Here is a 19,964-nt window from a genome sequence, read left to right on the forward strand (position 1 = left end):
CTGAGCAGCAGAGGCTTTGTAGGGAATGAGTGGGAAATTGTTATTATTCTACTGCGCCAACCCATCGTTGTGAACGGCAATATCTTATATAATAATTCTCACCTCCAACAGGATGTGCTTGGGACCATGCCTGCCGGAAGTGGTCTGCTAGGCAGGCACACACTGACCTCAGTGACAGACAATTTGGCAAAGCAAAACAATCTGAGTGCTGGCCATTAGGACACAGGGTTGATAGGAGAGTTTTAAAAGACTGAAGGAACCGAAAGTGTTAAATGGGGGGGAGGGGGGGGGGAGTTCTGAACGACTGAAAGACATGAACATTTGGGAAAGGAAAACAATCTGAATGCTGGCCATTAGGACACAGGGTAGATAGGAGAGTTTTAAAAGACTGAAGGAAAGGAAGTATTAAACTGGAGAAGGGGGGGGAGTTGTGAATGACTGAAAGACATGCAAAATTGGGACAGGAAAACAATCTCAATGCTGGCCATTAGCACACAGGGTACATAGGAGAGTTTTAAAAGACTGAAGGAACCAAAAGTGTTCGGGGGGGGGGGGGGGGGGGGGCAAGTTCTGAATGAATGAAAGAAATGAAAATTTAGGAGAGGAACATAATCTCAATGCCGGGCATTTGTACACAGGGTAGATAGGACACTTTTTTTAAAAAATGAAGGACGTGAAAGTATTACATCTTGGGGGAGGGGTGAGGAGGAAAGCGGTGGGGCATCCGGATACTGGGCGTTAGGGCCACGGGGGTACATAGACTTTTGAAAGCCTTAAGGAACCCAAAGTGTGGGAAGGAGGAGGAAAAGGAGGGGAGGGAACGGGATGAGGGGCATTAGGAACAGGGGAGGGGGCCCTGTCACACACTCTCATTCTCACACACACACTGTCACACAGACAGTCTCACTCTGGCTCTCTCTCTCTCAAACATACACACTCCCAGGAAAACCTTGCTAGCGCCCGTTTCATTCGTTCCAGAAATGGGCCTTTTTTACTAGTTAGTAAATAAGTCTTTCCCTTTTGAGGAATATCAGTCTTGCCATGATGTGCGTGACCGTTGGGTCTTGGTCCATTGTTCTCTTTATGGGAAATACTATATTTTGGTCTCTTTATATGCCCCGAATAGAAAGATGGCCATTGTGTCGGATGCCCATGGGCCTCAGGTAGGATGCTGATTTTCAGACATTTCTCATTACAAAGTGGGAGGACTATAGTTCTAACAATAGCTATCACTGACACATACTAGAGCTTTCTTGGGAGGCAGGAAAAGCAGTTTTGTGGGGGGAAATAATCTCTTATCCGTTTCACAAACAGAAGCACTTGAATTGCCGGATCTTGTATCTACACTCATAAATGGCTCAGGCTCATGCCCTTGCCAAAAATTTGACTCCTGAGAATTGGGACCAATATTTCCAGTTGCAACACACTCTCAATGGCCTGATTCGACAGCATACCTTGAATACATTAAAGTATGGTAGGCATCGCTTTTTTAAATATAAAATGGGCACTTGTTTGGCTTGTTTGGTGCAGAGTGAGTCAGACTCATGTTTTGTCCCCATTCTCAGGGACTCAGCTGGCAGAAATGTAATCGATAATAAAGCTTATTGTTCAGATGCTTACTAACTATTATAGAATGCAATGCTCTGCTAAACAGATGATTTTGCCTGGTGATGCTGCATTATGGGCAGGAGTAGCACTGCCAGCTGTTACTGAGGCTAATCTGATGATTCGTAATGCCCCACTCCACCCGAGTGATGTGCAATATGCAATAAACACCTCAGCCTCCCAGAAGACACCAGGGCCCGATGGCCTCCCGCTGGAATTTTACAAGCTGTTGGGGCATCATGTGGCCCCTACCTTATTTGCGGTTTACGAAGATGCATTAAGTAATGGGAAATTCCCAACTGCTATGTGGGGTGCCACAGTTGTGCCCATACTAAAGACAGGAAGGAATCCACAACTGACCAGTGACTACAGGCACATCTCTCTGTTAAATGTTGATCTTAAATTATATGTAAAGATCTTGGCTAATAGGCTCCTGGATATCATCTTTACTTTAGCGGCGCCTCAGCAGGTGAGATTTGTCAAGGGTAGAAATGTGGTGGCTAATATGCGCCGTCTTTCATGTGCCATAGAAACTGCGTCAACCCAGCATTTGGAATCTCTTAATTACTTTTGACATAGAAAAAGTTTTCAATTCCATTTCATGCCCCCATCTTTGGGAGGTGTTGCATTGTTTCAGCTTCCGGGGGCCTACTGTCAATATGATTTGTACTCTTTTTTAGGATCCTTGGGCATAGGTACTGGTCAACGGCATCCTTTCCTCTCCTTTTGAAATCTTTAACAAGCACTAGGCAAGGATGCCCTTGTCCACTATCCTTTTTATACTTTGTACAGAGCCCTTAGCACTGAAGATCTGAGATGACCCTGATATTAGGGGAAATCCATTGGCAGAGGGGAGTTTAAAACACCCTTATTTGCAGATGACCTTCTCACTGTTTTTACGGCCCCCAACACCTCACCACAGAGAATTCTGGATATTGTTGGACAGATATCAGGCTTATGGATCAATGCTGATAAATCTGAAGCTTTAAGCCTGACAGAAGACTTGGAGCGGAGATGGCCTGGTACCTTTCTCCTATATCGAGCTGGTGATAAACTGAAATATTTAGGCTTCTATATTTCTTGACACTTGTCCTATCTCTACTGTTATAATGTTTCACCTCTGTTGCAAGTAACCAAAACCCTATGTGATCGATGGCATTCTTTACCGCTTTCATTATGGGGTGGTTGGGAAGGGTGAGTGTATTGTGCATGAGATTACTCAGTTTGGATATGTGATTGTTATTGACTTTTGGCATTTCCTTATTAGCTCTTTCTAATCACATGCTTTTGTTAATGGTACTGAGTTTGTCCATTGTTTTAAAAATCTAATACAAATATTCTAACAAAAAATACCATCTTGAAATCTCAGACCAGATACATTCTACATATTTACAAAAGTGGAAAGAAGAGCAAATGACAGCCAGCGTGCCATTTGACGATTAGAGCCAAAAGAATATCCTTCAAAGAATGGATAAAGGACCTGAATGAAGAAAATAAGAAGCAACATAAGCACTGGCAAGTTAGATGCACAGCACCGATAAAGAAAGCTAAAAGAGAATATGAAGAGAAACTTGCCGCAGAAGCAAAAACTCACAGTAACAACTTTTATAGATACAGTAGAATGCCAATTATCCGGACTAACCTCAGTAGGGGCGTGGTCTGGATAATCATAAATCCAGATGATTAGTCAAACCTACCTTCTTAAAAAGAGCACACATTAATTTTTATTTTCAACAATGTGAGAAAAAAAACAAACTGCAATACAATACTGTTTTTGTACTACATACACAATTGTACATATTTCTATTTAAAAAAGGAAGTAATTCTTAATTGCTTCAGTGCCAGTTTTCATTTCTCTGCTGTAAAATCATGTGGAGGGGCATAATCGAACCAAGGACCAAGTAAAGTCAGCCAAGTGTTCATCAGGGACGCCCATCTTTTTTCCATTATTGGCCGAGGACGCCCATGTGTTAAGTACACACCAGTCCCGCCTTCGCTATGCTTCCGACACGCCCCCGTAAACTTTGGTCGTCCCCGCAACGGAAAGCAGTTGAGGACGCCCAAAATTGGCTTCCGATTATGCCAATTTGGCGAACCTGGGAGAAGGACGCCCATCTCCCGATTTGTGTCGAAAGATGGGTGCCTTTCTCTTTCGAAAATAAACCCGATAGTTTTTTCAAACAAAGGAGCTGGGTCACATTGCTTTCTTCCTGCTTTTCCAGCCAAGCCATTGCCATATTTAAACATTCAAAGGCTTTTGCATGGCTTTTGCATTAACCTAGAGGGGAATAATCGAACGGGGACAACCATCTCTAAGGGCGTCCATCTCTAAGGACCTCCCGGCGAAGGGGCAGGGAATCCCGTATTACTGAAACAAGATGGACGTCCATCTTTCGATAATACAGTCCAGGACGCCCAAATCTCAACATTTAGGTCAACCTTAGAGATGGTCATCCCCTGTTTTCAGCGATAATGCAAACTGAGGACGCCCATCTCAAAAATGACCAAATCCAAGGCATTTGGTCGTGGGAGGAGCCAGCATTCGTAGTGCACTGGTCCCCCTCACATGCCAGGACACCAACCGGGCACCCTAGGGGGCACTGCAGTGGACTTCACAAATTGCTCCCAGCTGCATAGCTCCCTTACTTTCGGTGCTGAGCCCTCTAAACTCCCCCAAAACTCACTCCCCACAACTGTACACTACTACCATAGCCCTAAGGGGTGAAGGGGGGCACTTACATGTGGGTACAGTGGGTTTCGGGTGGGTTTTGGAGGGCTCCCATTTACCACCACAAGTATAACAGGTGGTGGGGGGAAATGGGCCTGGGTCCTCCGGCCTGAAGTACACTGCACCCACTAAAAACTGCTCCAGGGACCTGCATACTGCTGTGATAGAGCTGGGCATGACATTTGAAGCTGGAAAAAAAATGTTTTTAAATTTGGTTTTTTTTGGGTGGGAGGGGGTTGGTGACCACTGGGGGAGTAAGGGGAGGTCATCCCCGATTCCCTCCGGTGGTCATCTGGCCAATTCGGGCACCTTTTCGAGGCTTGGTCGTGAAAAAAAAGGGACCAAGTAAAGTCGGCCAAATGGTCGTCAGGGACGCCCTTCTTTTTTCCATTATCGGATGAGGACGCCCATCTCTTAACCACGCCCCCGCCCCGCCTTTGGTATGCTGCCAACACGCCTCCGTGAACTTTGGTTGTCCCCGCAACAGAAAGCAGTTGAGGACGCCCATTATGCCGATTTGGACGACCCTGAGAGAAGGACGCCCATCTCCTGATTTGTGTCGGAAGATGGGTGTCGTTCTCTTTCGAAAATGCCCCTGCTAGTGATCATCATCAGTTTCTGCTTCGTCATGTTCCTTGTCTTGTACTGATTCTACGATTTCATTATCTGTTATGATCTGATATCCTGGATCATTAATGTATCAATATCACAATTGGAGCAGCCAGAAACCTGCAGAACATCATTAGCAATGTTTTTAAGCACATCATCTTCTTCTTCTCTTTCTCCCTGTCTTTCTGATTCCAAGCATCAGTAACCATGTAGGAACAATCTTTTATGTTCAGTTCTCCTACGAATTGGATCATGGCACATTCATCTTCAATATCAGCCAGTAGAGGTTATTGTAACAGTTGTTTTCTGTAAAGTCATTTCAATGAAATGATAACTCTTTGATCCATTGGTTGCATTACAGATATCACATTTGGTGGCAAAAAAAAAACAAAGCACTTTGAATCTACCTTCCTCTTGCTCTAGGCGTTCAGTTGTGGGATGCGACGGCACATTGTTCAAAAATAAAATGACATTTGCATCTTTTCTGTTACAAAACTGAAATCTTTTCACCTCCGGTATTAAGCAAGTGCCATACGAGTCCAGGAAAACCTCGCAACTCATCCAGGCTTCTTTTTGGCTTCTGTATAACAGCAGTAGGTTATGTATGTTTTGAATGCACAAGGATTTTTATATCTACCAATCAGCAATAACTCCAACTTATGACTACCAGTCACATTTCCACCCACCAACAGTGTGACACCTTCTTTGGATGACTTGAAACAAGTGAAATTTGGTCCTGTATGGTATGTCCAAACCTGAGAGAGTACATGACACCATATGAACCCAGAATAACCTATAACACCCACCATGTGTATTATCAGACTAAGGCTTTCACATACCTGCACTTATAGAATGACCTCCTGATATTCTGACTTCCATCCCAGCACCAACTTTATTACTTGCCCAAATCTATGCATATACACTCCAGGCGATTTTCAGCACATGGGAGACAGGCCGGCTAAGTCCCGCAATTGGCGCTGAGCCAGCTGGTTTAAACTTAACTGGCTATGTCAATATTCAGCACTGGCCAGTTAAGTTTATAGCAGCTAAAGACAGAACTGCTATTTAGGCAGTCCTATTTGGCCGCTAAACTTAGCTGGCGATGTGCTGAATATTTGTAGCTAGCCAGTTTATGAAGCCAAAATAATTTCTGCCTAGGCGTATTCTATAAACCACGCCTAACTTAGGCACGATTTATAGAATACACCTAGAGCCCTTACAGCACCTAAAACTAGTCGCAGAAATTTATGCCAAGTAAAGCCTGGTGTATATACTGGCATCTAAGTTAGGCACAGTGCAGGGATATTCTATAACCACATGCATAATTTTTGTAATGCCCACAATCTGCCCATTCCATGCCCATGGCCACACCCCTTTTTTGGCTGCATGCCTTAAAATTTACATCCACCACTTTATAGAATACGCCTAGCAAGTTGTGCGCATAAATTCTAATTAAAGCCAGTGTCGATAATTGCCTGTTAAGTGGCAATTATCAGTGCTGACTGGCTTGTTAACTAGTTAAATTGCGAGCACACACACAGAATACACCTGGATTTGCGCATGCAGTTTCGGTAGCACTATATAGAAACCTGAAGTATACACTGACTGTGAATATTCAGCGGGAGATAACTGGCTATCTCCCGCTGAATATTTGCGAATAGCTGGTTAAGTGCTGTTTAACAGACCAGGAGCCGGTACTGGCTGATTAAATAGCGCTGCATATCGGCCAGACTGTTCAAAATAATAGGACTCTTGATTTTTCTCTATAATGAATAAATGGCTTGGTGTACAATAATGAGGTAAATGCATGTTTCATTGTTACCCACCTAGAATTGCAGATAGGCAGGCTATAAATAGTTTTATACAACTAAATAAATAATAAAATTTGGCTCACAAACAGGCCTATGCTAGAGCTATAAAAGGATCATGCAACAAATATATAGCATGATAAATATTCTGTGCAAACTTCAGATAATAAAGATGCAAATGAAAAGGATAAATATGAATGCAACAAAAGTTATGCTCAAAATCAACCTGCATATAGAAAAATCTACCTGTATATAGAAAATTGCAGAATTTAAGATAGTTGCATTGACAGTTTAAAGTATATGTTCAAAATGACCACTGTTTGCTGTGATGCATGAGCAGAGAAGCTTATGTCACTGTTTAACAGCATTGTCAATGACGCAATGGTATAAGTGCCCCCACTCCTCCAAACACTGAAGCAACTCATTAAAATCTTGCTAGTAATATCGATTTTGCAAATAAGGTTCTTCAGTTCACCAAGTGAGCACTGTTTTTCAGGAAACATTAAAAAAAAAAAAAAAAACGTTTTCACTCCATAACATTTTGTCTCAGAAATTTTGTTACACTCTTATCTTCTCATGAAAACACATGTGGACAAATTGTAAATAATGATGTCATAATAACATCATGATTTGCAAGTATTTATCATGCTACAGTTTTGTTGCACAATCACCATACAGTTCTATCAAAGACCTATTTTTGAGCCAGGTTTTATCATTGTACCCACCTACACAAACACATATATACAGATCTATTTATTTATTTATTTATTTAAAAAAATTGTACACAATTAAGAATAACAACATAAAATACCACATAAAACAACTCAAGAGCTTTATCCAGACTCCACAACCAAGGTCCTTCGAGGCTAAATTAAACAGGCTGTCATAAGTATGTTTTCTGAAACAAATAGGTCTTAAGATGTTTTCTAAATCTATTTATCTACAAATATGAAGAACACATGTTGAGTAAAACGTATGTTATCTCTAGAAAGCAAGATTATTATTCAACATTCACAAGGAATTCTGCAGCGAATAGGGAACCCCACATGTCAAGATGGCTGTATAGTGCAGTGAGCAGTTAGATAACTGGACTGGAGACTCAGTAGCCCTGAATTCAAATTCCACTTCTCCCACTGACATGCCTGCAGGCTTATTTTCGAAAGAGAAGGACGCCCATCTTGTGACACAAATCGGAAGATGGGTGTCCTTCTCACATCGTCGCCCAAATCGATATAATCGAAAGCCGATTTTGGGTGTCCCCAACTGCTTTCCGTCGTGGGGATGACCAAAGTTCCGGGGGGCGTGTTGGAGGCGTAGCGAAGGCGGGACTTGGGCATGCCTAACACATGGGTGTCCTCGACCCATAATGGAAAAAAAAAGGGTGTTCCTGACGAGCATTTGGACGACTTTACCTGGTCCTGTTTTTCTTACGACCAAGGCACAAAAAGGTGCCCAAACTGACCAGATGACCACCGAAGAGAATCGGGGATGACATCCCCTTATTCCCCCAGTGGTCAGTAACCCCCTCCCACCCTCAAAAAATATCTTTAAAAATATTTTGTGCCAGCCTCAAATGTCATACTCGGGTACATCACAGCAGTATGCAGGTCCCTGGAACAGTTTTAGTGGGTGCTGTGCACTTCAGGCAGGCAGACCCAGGCCCATCCCCCTACCTGTTACGTTTGTGGTTGTAAATGTGAGTCCTCCAAAACCCACCAGAAACCAACTGTACCCACATGTAGGTGCCCCCCTTCACCCGTAAGAGCTATGGTAGTGGTGTACAGTTGTGGGTAGTGGGTTTTTTTTTTTTGGGGGGGGGGGGTTGGGGGGCTCAGCACACAAAGTAAGGGAGCTATGTACCTGGAAGCTTTTTATGAAGTCCACTGCAGTGCCCCCTAGGGTGCCCGGTTGATGTCCTGGCATGTCAGAGGGACCAGTACACTATGAATGCTGGCTCCTCCTACGACCAAAGGGCTTGAATTTGGTCGTTTCTGAGATGGGCGTCCTTGGTTTCCATTATCGCCGAAAATCAGAAATGACCAAGTCTAGGGACGACCATCTGTAAGGATGACCAAAATTTCAAGATTTAGGCATCCTCGACCGTATTATCGAAACGAAAGATGGGCGTCCAGCTTGTTTTGATAATACGGGTTTCCCCCGCCCCTCCATCGGGACGTTTTGCGAGGACGTCCTCAGCAAAACTTGGGCGTCCCTTTCGATTATGCCCCTCCTTTTGACCTAGGCAAGTCACTATGGGATCCTTTTAGTAAGCTGCAGTAAAAAGTGGCCTTAGCACACCCTTATGTGGGTTTTCTCTGCACTCTAAAGCCATTTTTACCACAGCTGGAAAATGTCCGATTTTCTATTTTTCCTGTTAATGGCCATGCACTAATATTACCTTTTAGTGAGTGGCCATTAAAAAGAATTACCACAGGAGTAAAAACGGATGCATGGATTAGTGCAGGAATGCCTACTCTCTGCCCCCACACACATCCCCTACAACAAAAAATAAAAAAATATTTTTTGCACTCGCTGACTTGAAACTTATTACAGGACACCTGAACACGTCCTTTTCTTCTTTAGTTTAAATATTTTATTGAAAAAAATTTGATATTTACATAAAGTAAGAACAGAAATATAAACAAACTTTCAAATATTACAAAACCAACAAAAGGAAGTGATTAACCAAGTATTCTTCCAGTGTTTCTCAATGGGAAATATGTCAGCTTTTAGATAAATAGGTTTCTAATGGAGACCGAATTTGCCTAGTTTTTGGAGATTTGTTTTTTTCAGATGCATTGCTCCATGGTACGACCTCACCTTGAATATTGCATTCAGTTCTGGTCTCCACATCTCAAAAAACATATAGCAGGTTTAGAAAAAGTTCAAAAAAGAGCAACCAAAATCATAAAGGGGATGGAACTCCTCCCATATGAGGAAAGGCTAAAGAGGTTAGGGCGCTTCAGCTTGGAAAACAGATGATTGAGAGGGGAAGTGATTGAGGTCTATAAAACCCTGAGTGATGTAGAACGGGTAACATGGAGGGGCATAATTGAACAAAAACGTCTATCTCCATGGGCGTTTATCTCCGAGAACGGGTCCGTGAAGGGGCGGACCGAACCGTATTTTCGAAAAAAATAGACGTCCATGTTTTATTCGACAAGTTGTGAGCTGGGCGTTTTTGTTTTTCAGTGATAATGGAAAATGAAAGCACCCAGCTCAAAAACGAATAAATCCAAGGCATTTGTTCGTGGGAGGGGCCAGGAGTCGTAGTGCACTGGTCCCCCTCACATGCCAGGACACCAACCGGGCACCCTAGGGAGCACTTTTACAAAAACAAAAAAAAAGGTAAAAGAGCTCCCAGGTGCATAGCACCCTTCCCTTGGGTGTTGAGCCCCCCAAATCCCCCTCAAAACCCACTGCCCACAAGTCTACACCATTACTATAGCCCTAAGGGGTGAAGGGGGGCACCTACATGTGGGTACAGTGGGTTTGGGGGGCGGTTTGGAGGGCTCCCATTTACCAGCACAAGTGTAACAGGTGGGGGGGGGGATGGGCCTGGGTCCACCTGCCTGAAGTCCACTGCACCCCCTAATAACTGCTCCAGTGACCTGCATACTGCTGCCAGGGAGGTGGGTATGACATTTGAGGGTGAAAATAAAAAGTTGTGAAATGGCATATTTTGTGGTGGGAGGGGGTTTGTGACCACTGGGGGAGTCAGGGGAGGTCATCCCCGATTCCCTCCAGTGGTCATCTGGTCATTTAGGGCACTTTTTGGGGCCTTATTCGTGGAAAAACAGGGTCCAGGAAAAGTGCCCTAAATTCTCGCTAAAAACGCATATTTTTCTTCCATTATCGGCGAAAGGCGCCCATCTCTGATCGCCCGATAACCACGCCCCAGTTCCACCTTCACCACGCCTTCGACACGCCCCCATCAACTTTGTCCGCATCCGCGACGGAGTGCAGTTGAAAACGTCCAAATTCGGCTTTCGATTATACCGCTTTATTCGTTTTTGTGAGATAAACGTCCATCTCCCGATTTAGGTCGGAACTTGGGCATTTTTCTCGTTCAATTATAAGCAGGATAGTAACATAGTAGATGACGGCAGAAAAAGACCTGCATGGTCCATCCAGTCTGCCCAACAAGATAAACTCATATGTGTATACCTTACCTTGATTTGTACCTGCCTTTTTCAGGGCATAGACCGTACAAGTCTGCCCAGCAGTATTTCCCGCCTCCCAACCACCAGTCCCGCCTCCCATCACTGGCTCTGGCACAGACCGTATAAGTCTGCCCTCCACTATCCTCGCCTCCCAACCACCAACCTATCTTCCCCCACCTGCTCCGCCACCCAATTTCGGCTAAGCTTCTGAGGATCCATTCCTACTGCATAGGATTCCTTTATGCATATCCCATGCATGTTTGAATTCCGTTACCGTTTTCATCTCCACCACCTCCCGCGGGAGGGCATTCCAAGCATCCACCACCCTCTCTGTGAAAAAATACTTCCTGACATCTTTCCTGAGTCTGCCCCCTTTCAATCTCATTTCATGTCCTCTCGTTCTACCGCCTTCCCATCTCCGGAAAAGATTTTTTTGCGGATTAATACCTTTCAAGTATTTGAACGTCTGTATCATATCTCCCCTGTTCCTCCTTTCCTCCAGGGTATACATGTTCAGGTCAGCAAGTCTCTGCTCATACGTCTTGGAACGCAAATCCCATACCATTCTCGTAGCTTTTCTTTGCACCGCTTCCATTTTTTTTAACATCCTTCGCAAGGTACGGCCTCCAAAACTGAACACAATACTCCAGGTGGGGCCTCACCAACGACTTGTACAGAGGCATCAACACTTCCTTTCATCTGCTGATCACACCTCTCTCTATACAGCCTAGCAACCTTCTCGCTACGGCCACCGCCTTGTCACACTGTTTCGTCGCCTTCAGATCCTTGGATACTATCACCCCAAGATCCCTCTCCCCCTCAGTAGCTATCAGACTCTCACCGCCTAACACATAAGTCTCTCGTGGGTTTCTACTCCCTAAATGCATCACTTTGCATTTCTTCGCATTGAATTTTAATTGCCAAACCTTAGACCATTCTTCTAGCTTCCTCAGATCCCTTTTCATGCTTTCCACTCCCTCCCAGGTGTCCACTCTGTTGCAAATCTTAGTATCATCCGCAAATAGGCAAACCTTACCTTCTAACCCTTCGGCAATGTCACTCACAAATATATTGAACAGAATCGGCCCCAGCACCGATCCCTGAGGCACTCCACTACTCACCTTTCCCTCCTCCGAGCGAACTCCATTTACCACCACCCTCTGTCGTCTGTCCGTCAACCAGTTCCTAATCCAGTTCACCACTTCGGGACCTATCTTCAGCCCATCGAGTTTATTTAAGAGCCTCCTGTGGGGAACGGTGTCAAAAGCTTTGCTAAAATCTAAGTAGATTACGTCTATAGCACGTCGATGATTCAATTCTCCAGTTACCCAATCAAAGAATTTAATAAATTAATAAATTTTTCACTCTTTCAAAAAGCACAAAGACCAGAGGACACACAATGAAATTACATGAAAATACTTTTAAAACAAATAGGAGGAAATATTTTTTCTCTTAAAGAACAGTTAAGCTCTGGAACTCGTTGCCAGAGGATGTGGTAACAGCAGTTAGCGTATCTGGGTTTAAAAAAAAAAGGTTTGGACAAGTTCCTGGAGGAAAGGTCCATAGTCTGTTATTGAGATGCACAAGGGAGAAGCACTGCTTGCCCTGGGATTTATTATTAGGATTTATTTATCGCCTTTTTGAAGGAATTCACTCAAGACGGTGCACAGTAAGAATAAATCAAACATAAGCAATAGGCAATTACAGCAGTAAAAATACAGTGCAATCCGCTTAAGTGTGAGGGTCTGGGACCAAAGAAATGCATGCAGTTAACCGGAGTGTGACTTAACCGTTGTGACCCAAAGAAGCTTGACATCTGATAAACATATGTACAGTACTGTTTATTATTATACGTACAGTATACAGTCTCCGTTAACTGACGTTAGGCATACTTGAAGTAACCAGTTATAGTCCTCTGTACACTTGGGTCTGTGAGTTCCATAGACTACGTCTGCCAGACGGTAAAAACTGTCATAGCACTGACATCCAGTGGCCTCCAGATAGGCCCGCACGGTGTTGAGACACTCCAGCGCTCTTGCAAAAGTGACAGGAGGAGGTTGTTGAATTTCATCAGCATGTGCCTCGCTGCTCATTTCATCTGTGTCATCATCAGCTGTTGTTGTCTGTGTGTAGGCGCATATGTTGACATCAGTGCTGTTGTCAGCTGTTTGTAGATCGTAATCAACAGCTACATAGCGATGAAACTCCTCTTCAGTAACACCGGCTGGGATGTCAATAACCTGCTCATCTGACGCGTTTGCAACAGCTGCATCTGTTTCGTCCCTCTCCACATCCTTAACAAAGTTTGCCCGCTTGTAGCAGTTCACAATGGTTGCCTATGTAACACGATTCCAGGCTTCTTTCTGCAAATGTAGGGAATCCAACAGTGATAGATTACGAGCCAGTTCAACAGCATGTTTATCCTTGCCAGTCTGGTCATCCATAACGCTCATCAGACGACGTAGCACAAGAGCCCAATAATGTTGTTTGAAATTGGCTATTATGCCCTGATCCATAGGTTGGATCAGAGAGGTAGTGTTTGGTGGCAGGAAGACCACCTTGACGTTAGACAGTCTGACATCATCCCTATGTGCAGCACAATTATCACAAAGCAACAAAATCTGACGCTTTTGTGCCCGCATTCTAGTGTCTAACTTCTTTAGCCACTGCTTCCAAATTTCCCCAGTCATCTATGAATTTGTGTTAGCCTCGCAATACACAGGAAGTCGCTTAACTTTCTTGAAGCAACTGGGCTATTTGCTCTTTCCAATGACGAGGGGTTCCAACTTCTCTCTCCCATCCATATTGCAGCAAAGGAGGATCGTCAGTCGGTCCTTCGATGTTTTACCTCCAGTAGTTTCGGCATGTTTGAATGCAAGTGTTCCATCAGGAATCGCTCGCCAGTAGAGACCATTTCGTCAGCATTGAAAATGTCACGAGGTGTAAATTCATTCAAGATGGTAGGAAGAACTGAAACAACCCAATCTTCAACACCAGTCATCAGCGTCTTGTTTCTCACCATGCTGTTTCTTGAATTTTATGTTGTTCCTCTCCTTCGATCTTTCCAATCACCCAACAGTAGCTTTGAATTCAGTTAGTCCAAGACTTTCAGCTACATGGTTAGCTTTATCCATAAGCAGTGGCCCACTGACAGGAAACTGTCTGCTCCTGACTCGAGAAAACCACCGAAGAAGAGCATCTTCTACTTCCTCAGCTTTTCCCGCCCTTTTACGTTTCCTGTGTGGATTTGTATTGTTTTGCCAGTCTTCCAGAAGCTGATCTTTCTGCTTCAGGACACGTGAAATTTGACTGGGATTGACACCATATTCCTTAGCAATAGATGCTTTGTTTGTTTTCTAATTTTTTAAGAACTTCTATTCGTTCAGCCAGTGTTAAAGTCTTACAGTTCCGCCGCGACGATGACTCCGACTCCAGTGTACACTCTAACAACATTCTTTCGCTTATTCTGCCTGTGGCAGTTAAAGGGGTGGAAATTTGAAATCTCGTTGGTTGTCACGCGCCAATCGGCTTCCATATTCCGTGTGCGCGCATATGCGGAGTCTTCCCTGCAGAGGAGCTGTCTTAAACCATGCATATAAGCGAATGTTGCACTTATCAGTGGTGCGCTAAACCGAAGTTTGTCCCCATAGAAATTGATGGCGCCAAAAACGGGACCGAAATACAGCATGCAGTTAAACAGAGCATGCACTTATCTGCGTGCACTTAAATGGAGTGCACTGTATTCAAATAACAATACAAAGTATGGCATAGTATACTACTTACATTGTCAACACAATACGTAATAGAACATTTTATTATTGGTAGTATGGAATGTTGCTACTAATTGGTTTCTGCCAGGTGCTTCTGACTGGATTGGCCACTACTTGGAGCAGGATACTGGGCTAGATGGACCATTGGTCCGACTCAGTATAGCCATTCTTATGTTCTTATGTTTGACAGACTGTGTGTTACCAGATGTGATTCAAATTATTTGAGCTCTTCCAGAATCCCAAGATTGAATGGATAGCACTAAGTAACAGAATATCTAATAAAGGTTTAAGCGAGTCACAGAGATTTAAAGATGGGGATGTTAATTTCAAAATGATTAAAGAAGAGGAAAATGATTGGTCAAAATTTAGAATTTTTTGTATAAAGGACCATACTTTGTCGCAAAACAATTTGAATTTTGGACCAAGGTACTCTTTCTCATATGTTATTTGATTGTCTGGTAAACCATTGTAAGTTGTGGTAAGCACACAATAGTACCTACTGCGGCTTAGTTAAAAGGGCCTCTATGTCTTATTGCCTTACTTGTAAGCTCTTGTGGGCAGGGACCTGCAGTATTGTATAAGTGACCTTAAGTAGAAAATAAGATGATACCTTTTGTATTGGACATAACTTAATACATTTCTTGATTAGCTTTCGAAGGCTGCCGGTGCCAGTCAAGCCCCCACTCCTGTGGGCCAACACTTCACAAGACCAGAACACTGCACCAGTGATTTCACAGTAAGAATACTGAAAGGTAATTTTAAAACAATACAGGAACGTAAGACCTTTGAAATAAGAATGATTGAATATTTTGACACCCAACAAACAGGACTTAATAAGGATCTGGGTTTTCTAACCCATTATAAACCATAAAGCTGTATTTCTCTGTTTATTACCCTCCTCTCACCTACCAACACCCATCCTGTTAGAATATCAATGAAATGCTTTGATGTCCCCATGCATACTCCCACTCTGTCAGACTGTCAAAGTAAAGCTTTGATGTTTCTCTTATATATACTATATGCTAACACATTTGCTTATCTCCGATCTGACGAAGAAGGGCAACCTTCGAAAGCTAATCAAGAAATGTATTAAGTTATGTCCAATAAAAAAGATATCTTATTTTCTTTTCCATGTTTTATTTTGTTTGATTTCTATTTATAACCTATAAGTGACCTGAGTGTTTAGAACAGCATTTTACATGCTCAAGAAGATTCTTATAAAATTGATCTGGGCTTTATACCCTTAAAGATATGTACTAGAAAAACAGCACTTTTATGCAATAGGGGGATAATTTTATAACAAGCGGGTAAGAAGGCACCAATTTTAGAAAGGCACATAGGTGTCTACACATCTTTAGAAAATACTAGGGGTAACCTGGCAGAAAGTGCAGCTAGATTGAAGCTACATATGCTTACAGCATTTCGCAGGCACAATCCACAATCGCACATATTTCATAAAAAATGTATATACTTCGCTACTCCAACTATGCTCCACCCAAACTCCCCCCTAGAACATGCCTACACACAGAGCACAGAGAAGTATGTATGGCCTTGTCACCACGTGTACTTGTACGCACATATCCATTGGGGTAATTTTATAAAAGCAGTTTTACATTTACATGTGAAAAATATTTATAAAATTTCCCTTGGATGTGTATATGTTCCTTGGGGAAGGAGAAGGAGAGTGGGGACGGGATCAGCACGTATGTACTTGTTCTAGAAAGTACATGCAAAAGCACCGATTCTTACCTGCACACACACACAAAAGTAATTCCAATCTCGGAGTAGATGAAGCTTTGTGCAACAACTTTCAGAGAAGCAATTTTTACATTTATTGGCACTTATACCCCATGTGATCCCATAAGAGCTCCCTGCAGTTTACAACATTATAAAGATAAAGACACATATCCTCACTTTAAAAAACAGGCACAATATATGCATCTATGTCCCTTTACAGCCTCCGTGCCCTCCTATACAGCAACCCTCTTCATGCATATCCCTTGTGAAATATTATAGACATTCATATATACTCATAAGAAATGCTTAGTGTACAGGTGTAATACACTGATCACATGCTTGCCAGGCTGTATGCCAGTGATTTCCAAACTTTTTAATATGGTGGAACCCCTAAAATATTTTTTTCATACACCAAGGAACCCTCAATTTATATAAACATATATATGTTCATGCTAACAGATTCTATAATCTAATTTCTTGAGGAACCCCTGAAGAGAGTCGAGGAACCTTAGGGTTCCCAGACCCAGTTTGGGAATCACTGCGCTCTATGCACACACATATATATCATACACTCCTCTTACTGGGTGTGTGTGTGTCTATATATATATACCAGGGTGTGTGTATACATATACACAAACACATATACTCATAGTACACAGATATATTTTATGTGTTGCATCACTTGGATTTCTATGTACATACACTCTATATATTGGGGTACAAACGCTTGTTAGAGCATTGCTTCTCAGCCCTCCTGGGGGAGAATGACATCAGTGAATATGCATGAGATAGATTTGCATATACTGGAGACCCACTGTATGCAAATGTGTCTCATCCAGAGAGGAATGAGAAGCAGTGAACTAGAGGTAGCCTGGCTTTATAAGAAATTATCTTAGGTGGGGCTCAAAGCAAGACCAGAATGCACAGCTTTCTTCATAGGAACCAACTTTTGAAAATGATTGGGGGTGCTAAGCAATCAAGGAGTTTGTTCAATATTTGGAGTGTTCAAGTGCCCACAAAACTAGCTCCTATGGTTGTCCTGACTTTCAGTTTGACTATACATGTTAAAAGCAGTTCAGCTAGATTTCATACATGAAACATACGAAACAGATGTAGGATTTTAAAATAGAGGGGGGGGGGGGGGGGGGTGGAGAGCAGATGGACTGGTGCATCATAGTCCCCCTACTCTTTCTCCTCCACTCCTCTCACTTATGTTCCCTTCTGTTCTTTCTCCATCCCTTCTCTGCATCCTTCCTGCTATTTCTTCCAGGTTCGTCTCCATCTCCCCCTCCCATTTCTCTCTTGGTCTCTATATGCTTTTTCATTCATATTTTCCCTGACTCCCCTCAGGTACCTCTCCATTCCACCCTGCGGGCCACTCTTCATGTCACCGCCCCAAGATTCCCCAGCTTTCTTGCCCCCAAGTTTCCTCTGCATCTCCGCTCTCCATTCTCTCAGTTTCTAGGGCTGTGCAGTGGCAGGTTAGCAGGGCGGGGACATAGTAAGCAAGTGCTTTCTGTCACCTCAGCTGCTCTTTCCCCAGGGTGAATGCTTCTTTTGTAATCGGGACACATAAGAGAGGGAAGAGCAGCAGCAGAGCAGAGCCTAGGAGTGCCTGCTTGCTGCATCCCCATACTGCTGGCCTGCTGTCGCTGAGGTGACTGTCAGGGAGGAGGAAGATGCTGCTTTTTCAGCAAGCGATGTGTCAAAACAGTTAGCAGAGCTTGTGTGTCGTAATCGTGCACATTTATCCTGCATGTGTCTAAGGTCTGTCTGAGCCTCTGAGGAATTTCTGCTAATACACTGGATTGGAGGGGAGGGGAGGGTGCACACAATGCAATGCAATCAGCAAAAGCGTCTGAAAGCCCCCCTACCTACCTCCATCCCTCTCCTACCTTCCTCCATTTTGATCTCCTGCCTTTTTGCATCAATCCCTCCATCTTTCTACCTCTCTCCATCTCCTTCTGGCAGTCTATCACTGCTAAACCCACAGGAAAGGGGCTGCAGGGTCCATCTCGCTCCCCCCGTTTGTCTCACCTGCGTGTTGCCCGCCTGTCCATGCCAGGAAATGGTGCAGGAGAGGAGCAAGAGCGAGAGGATGCTGGCTGGGAGATGCCTGGGTCCTGCCATGCCGCTGGCACGGAGGGATGCACTCTGCTTGCTAGTCTTGTTGCTAGTCCTGCGGCTGGGTCTATAATGACCAGCGGCAGCGCATCTCCAGCTGCTGTTGCTGCAGCTGCCGCCCCTCCTCCTCCTCTTCCCTCTCTCTTCACATCACATAGCAGCAAGGAGGAGGCTTGTGCTGGGGAGGGACTTTGGTTGGAAGGGCAGCAGATCTCCACCTTCAGGCAGCTGAGCAGAGCCGCACGGCTCCCAGAAGCCCAGGGAACTTAAGTGGCATGCCAGAGAAATGCAGAAATGAAAGGGAAACGATTTACAAGACAAGGAGCAAAGATTTACAAGGCAAGGATCATATAGAAACAACAGGAGAACAATGGCAGGGACTGCCACCCCCCGGCTGGTTTCTACCGCAGAGCTGCCAGGTGACCCCCAGTTTCAGGAGGCAGAGAGACGGCCAGTCCTAGATTTCTGACTAGAGCATGATGCATTATGGAAGCTGCAGCATCAGTTTCAATGGTAGAATTATTGTTACTAATATAATTTGTTTAATGCTAGCAGCTGTACACGGCACATTACACACGCCCATACTGCTTGTTGTGTAGTCGAAACAGTCATGACATAAAGACAAAAATAAATAAAATACTCCCCCCCCCCCCCCCCCCCCCCCCACACACACACACTCTCTCTCTCTCTCTCTCTCTTCTGGGCATTTCCTACAGACACAGCTGAGCTTCCCAAATCTGCCTGACTCTGAGGGACCCTCCCCACCCCACCACCCTAGTGATTCCTGTTTTCAGGATCTTCTTAATGGTAGGCAGAAGATAAATGTACATGCACTGGAGTGGAGACCTAGCATATGCACGTTTTCTCATGCATAAGAGAGTTCACAGTAGTCTGCCTTTCTGCTTTGAAAAATCTGCTGTGGATCCTCTGATTGGTGGTGGGGGGGAGGGGTGGACAGCAACAATCCACTCTAAGACCCAAAGTATAGAAATTCTACTGAACAAAGACACTGCAGACAGGAATGTGGTATTCCAAAAAGAAACATGACCCATAAAAGCCAGCCAGCTCTGTGGGTGCCAATGGGTGGTGAGCAATTGAGCAAACTCTTTCACTGTGTTCCAGGGGTAATTTGTACTGTGTTTGGCACCCCAGTCCTTTTGACATGTTGGTGCTTATGGTGTGACCCAGGTGTCACTAGTGCCCTTGCAGCAGGAGTTGATTTTTTTCCTTACACAATTCATTCCAGGAGTGAAACTGCCCTGGGAGCAGCAAGGGGAATTGAGCCTTAGGAATCTTCTAGCTGTGTCCCCACTTGGAATGTGCCCAGGGGAGGATTAAGGGGGTTCCCTAAGTTATTTAAGGTCCTGTTTTGGAGGAGACATGGAGGGGAATAATCGAACGTCGCCGGCCAAATAGATCG

General features: G+C 44.0%; 1 protein-coding gene across 2 annotated transcripts in view; it reads right to left on the reverse strand.

The window, feature by feature from the left end:
• APLP1 (amyloid beta precursor like protein 1) overlaps window positions 1-18,657 on the reverse strand; it is a 254,004-nt gene extending 235,347 nt beyond the window's left edge. For both annotated transcript variants that reach the window (XM_030212233.1, XM_030212232.1), the window contains exon 1: window positions 18,458-18,657. In XM_030212233.1, the coding sequence (XP_030068093.1) occupies window positions 18,458-18,550 (93 nt within the window). In that variant the 5' untranslated portion in view covers window positions 18,551-18,657. The remainder of the gene's footprint in view (window positions 1-18,457) is intronic.
• Between the last annotated feature and the right edge of the window lie 1,307 nt (window positions 18,658-19,964).

Source organism: Microcaecilia unicolor, chromosome 8, assembly GCF_901765095.1.
Source record: "Microcaecilia unicolor chromosome 8, aMicUni1.1, whole genome shotgun sequence".
Lineage (NCBI taxonomy): Eukaryota > Metazoa > Chordata > Amphibia > Gymnophiona > Siphonopidae > Microcaecilia > Microcaecilia unicolor.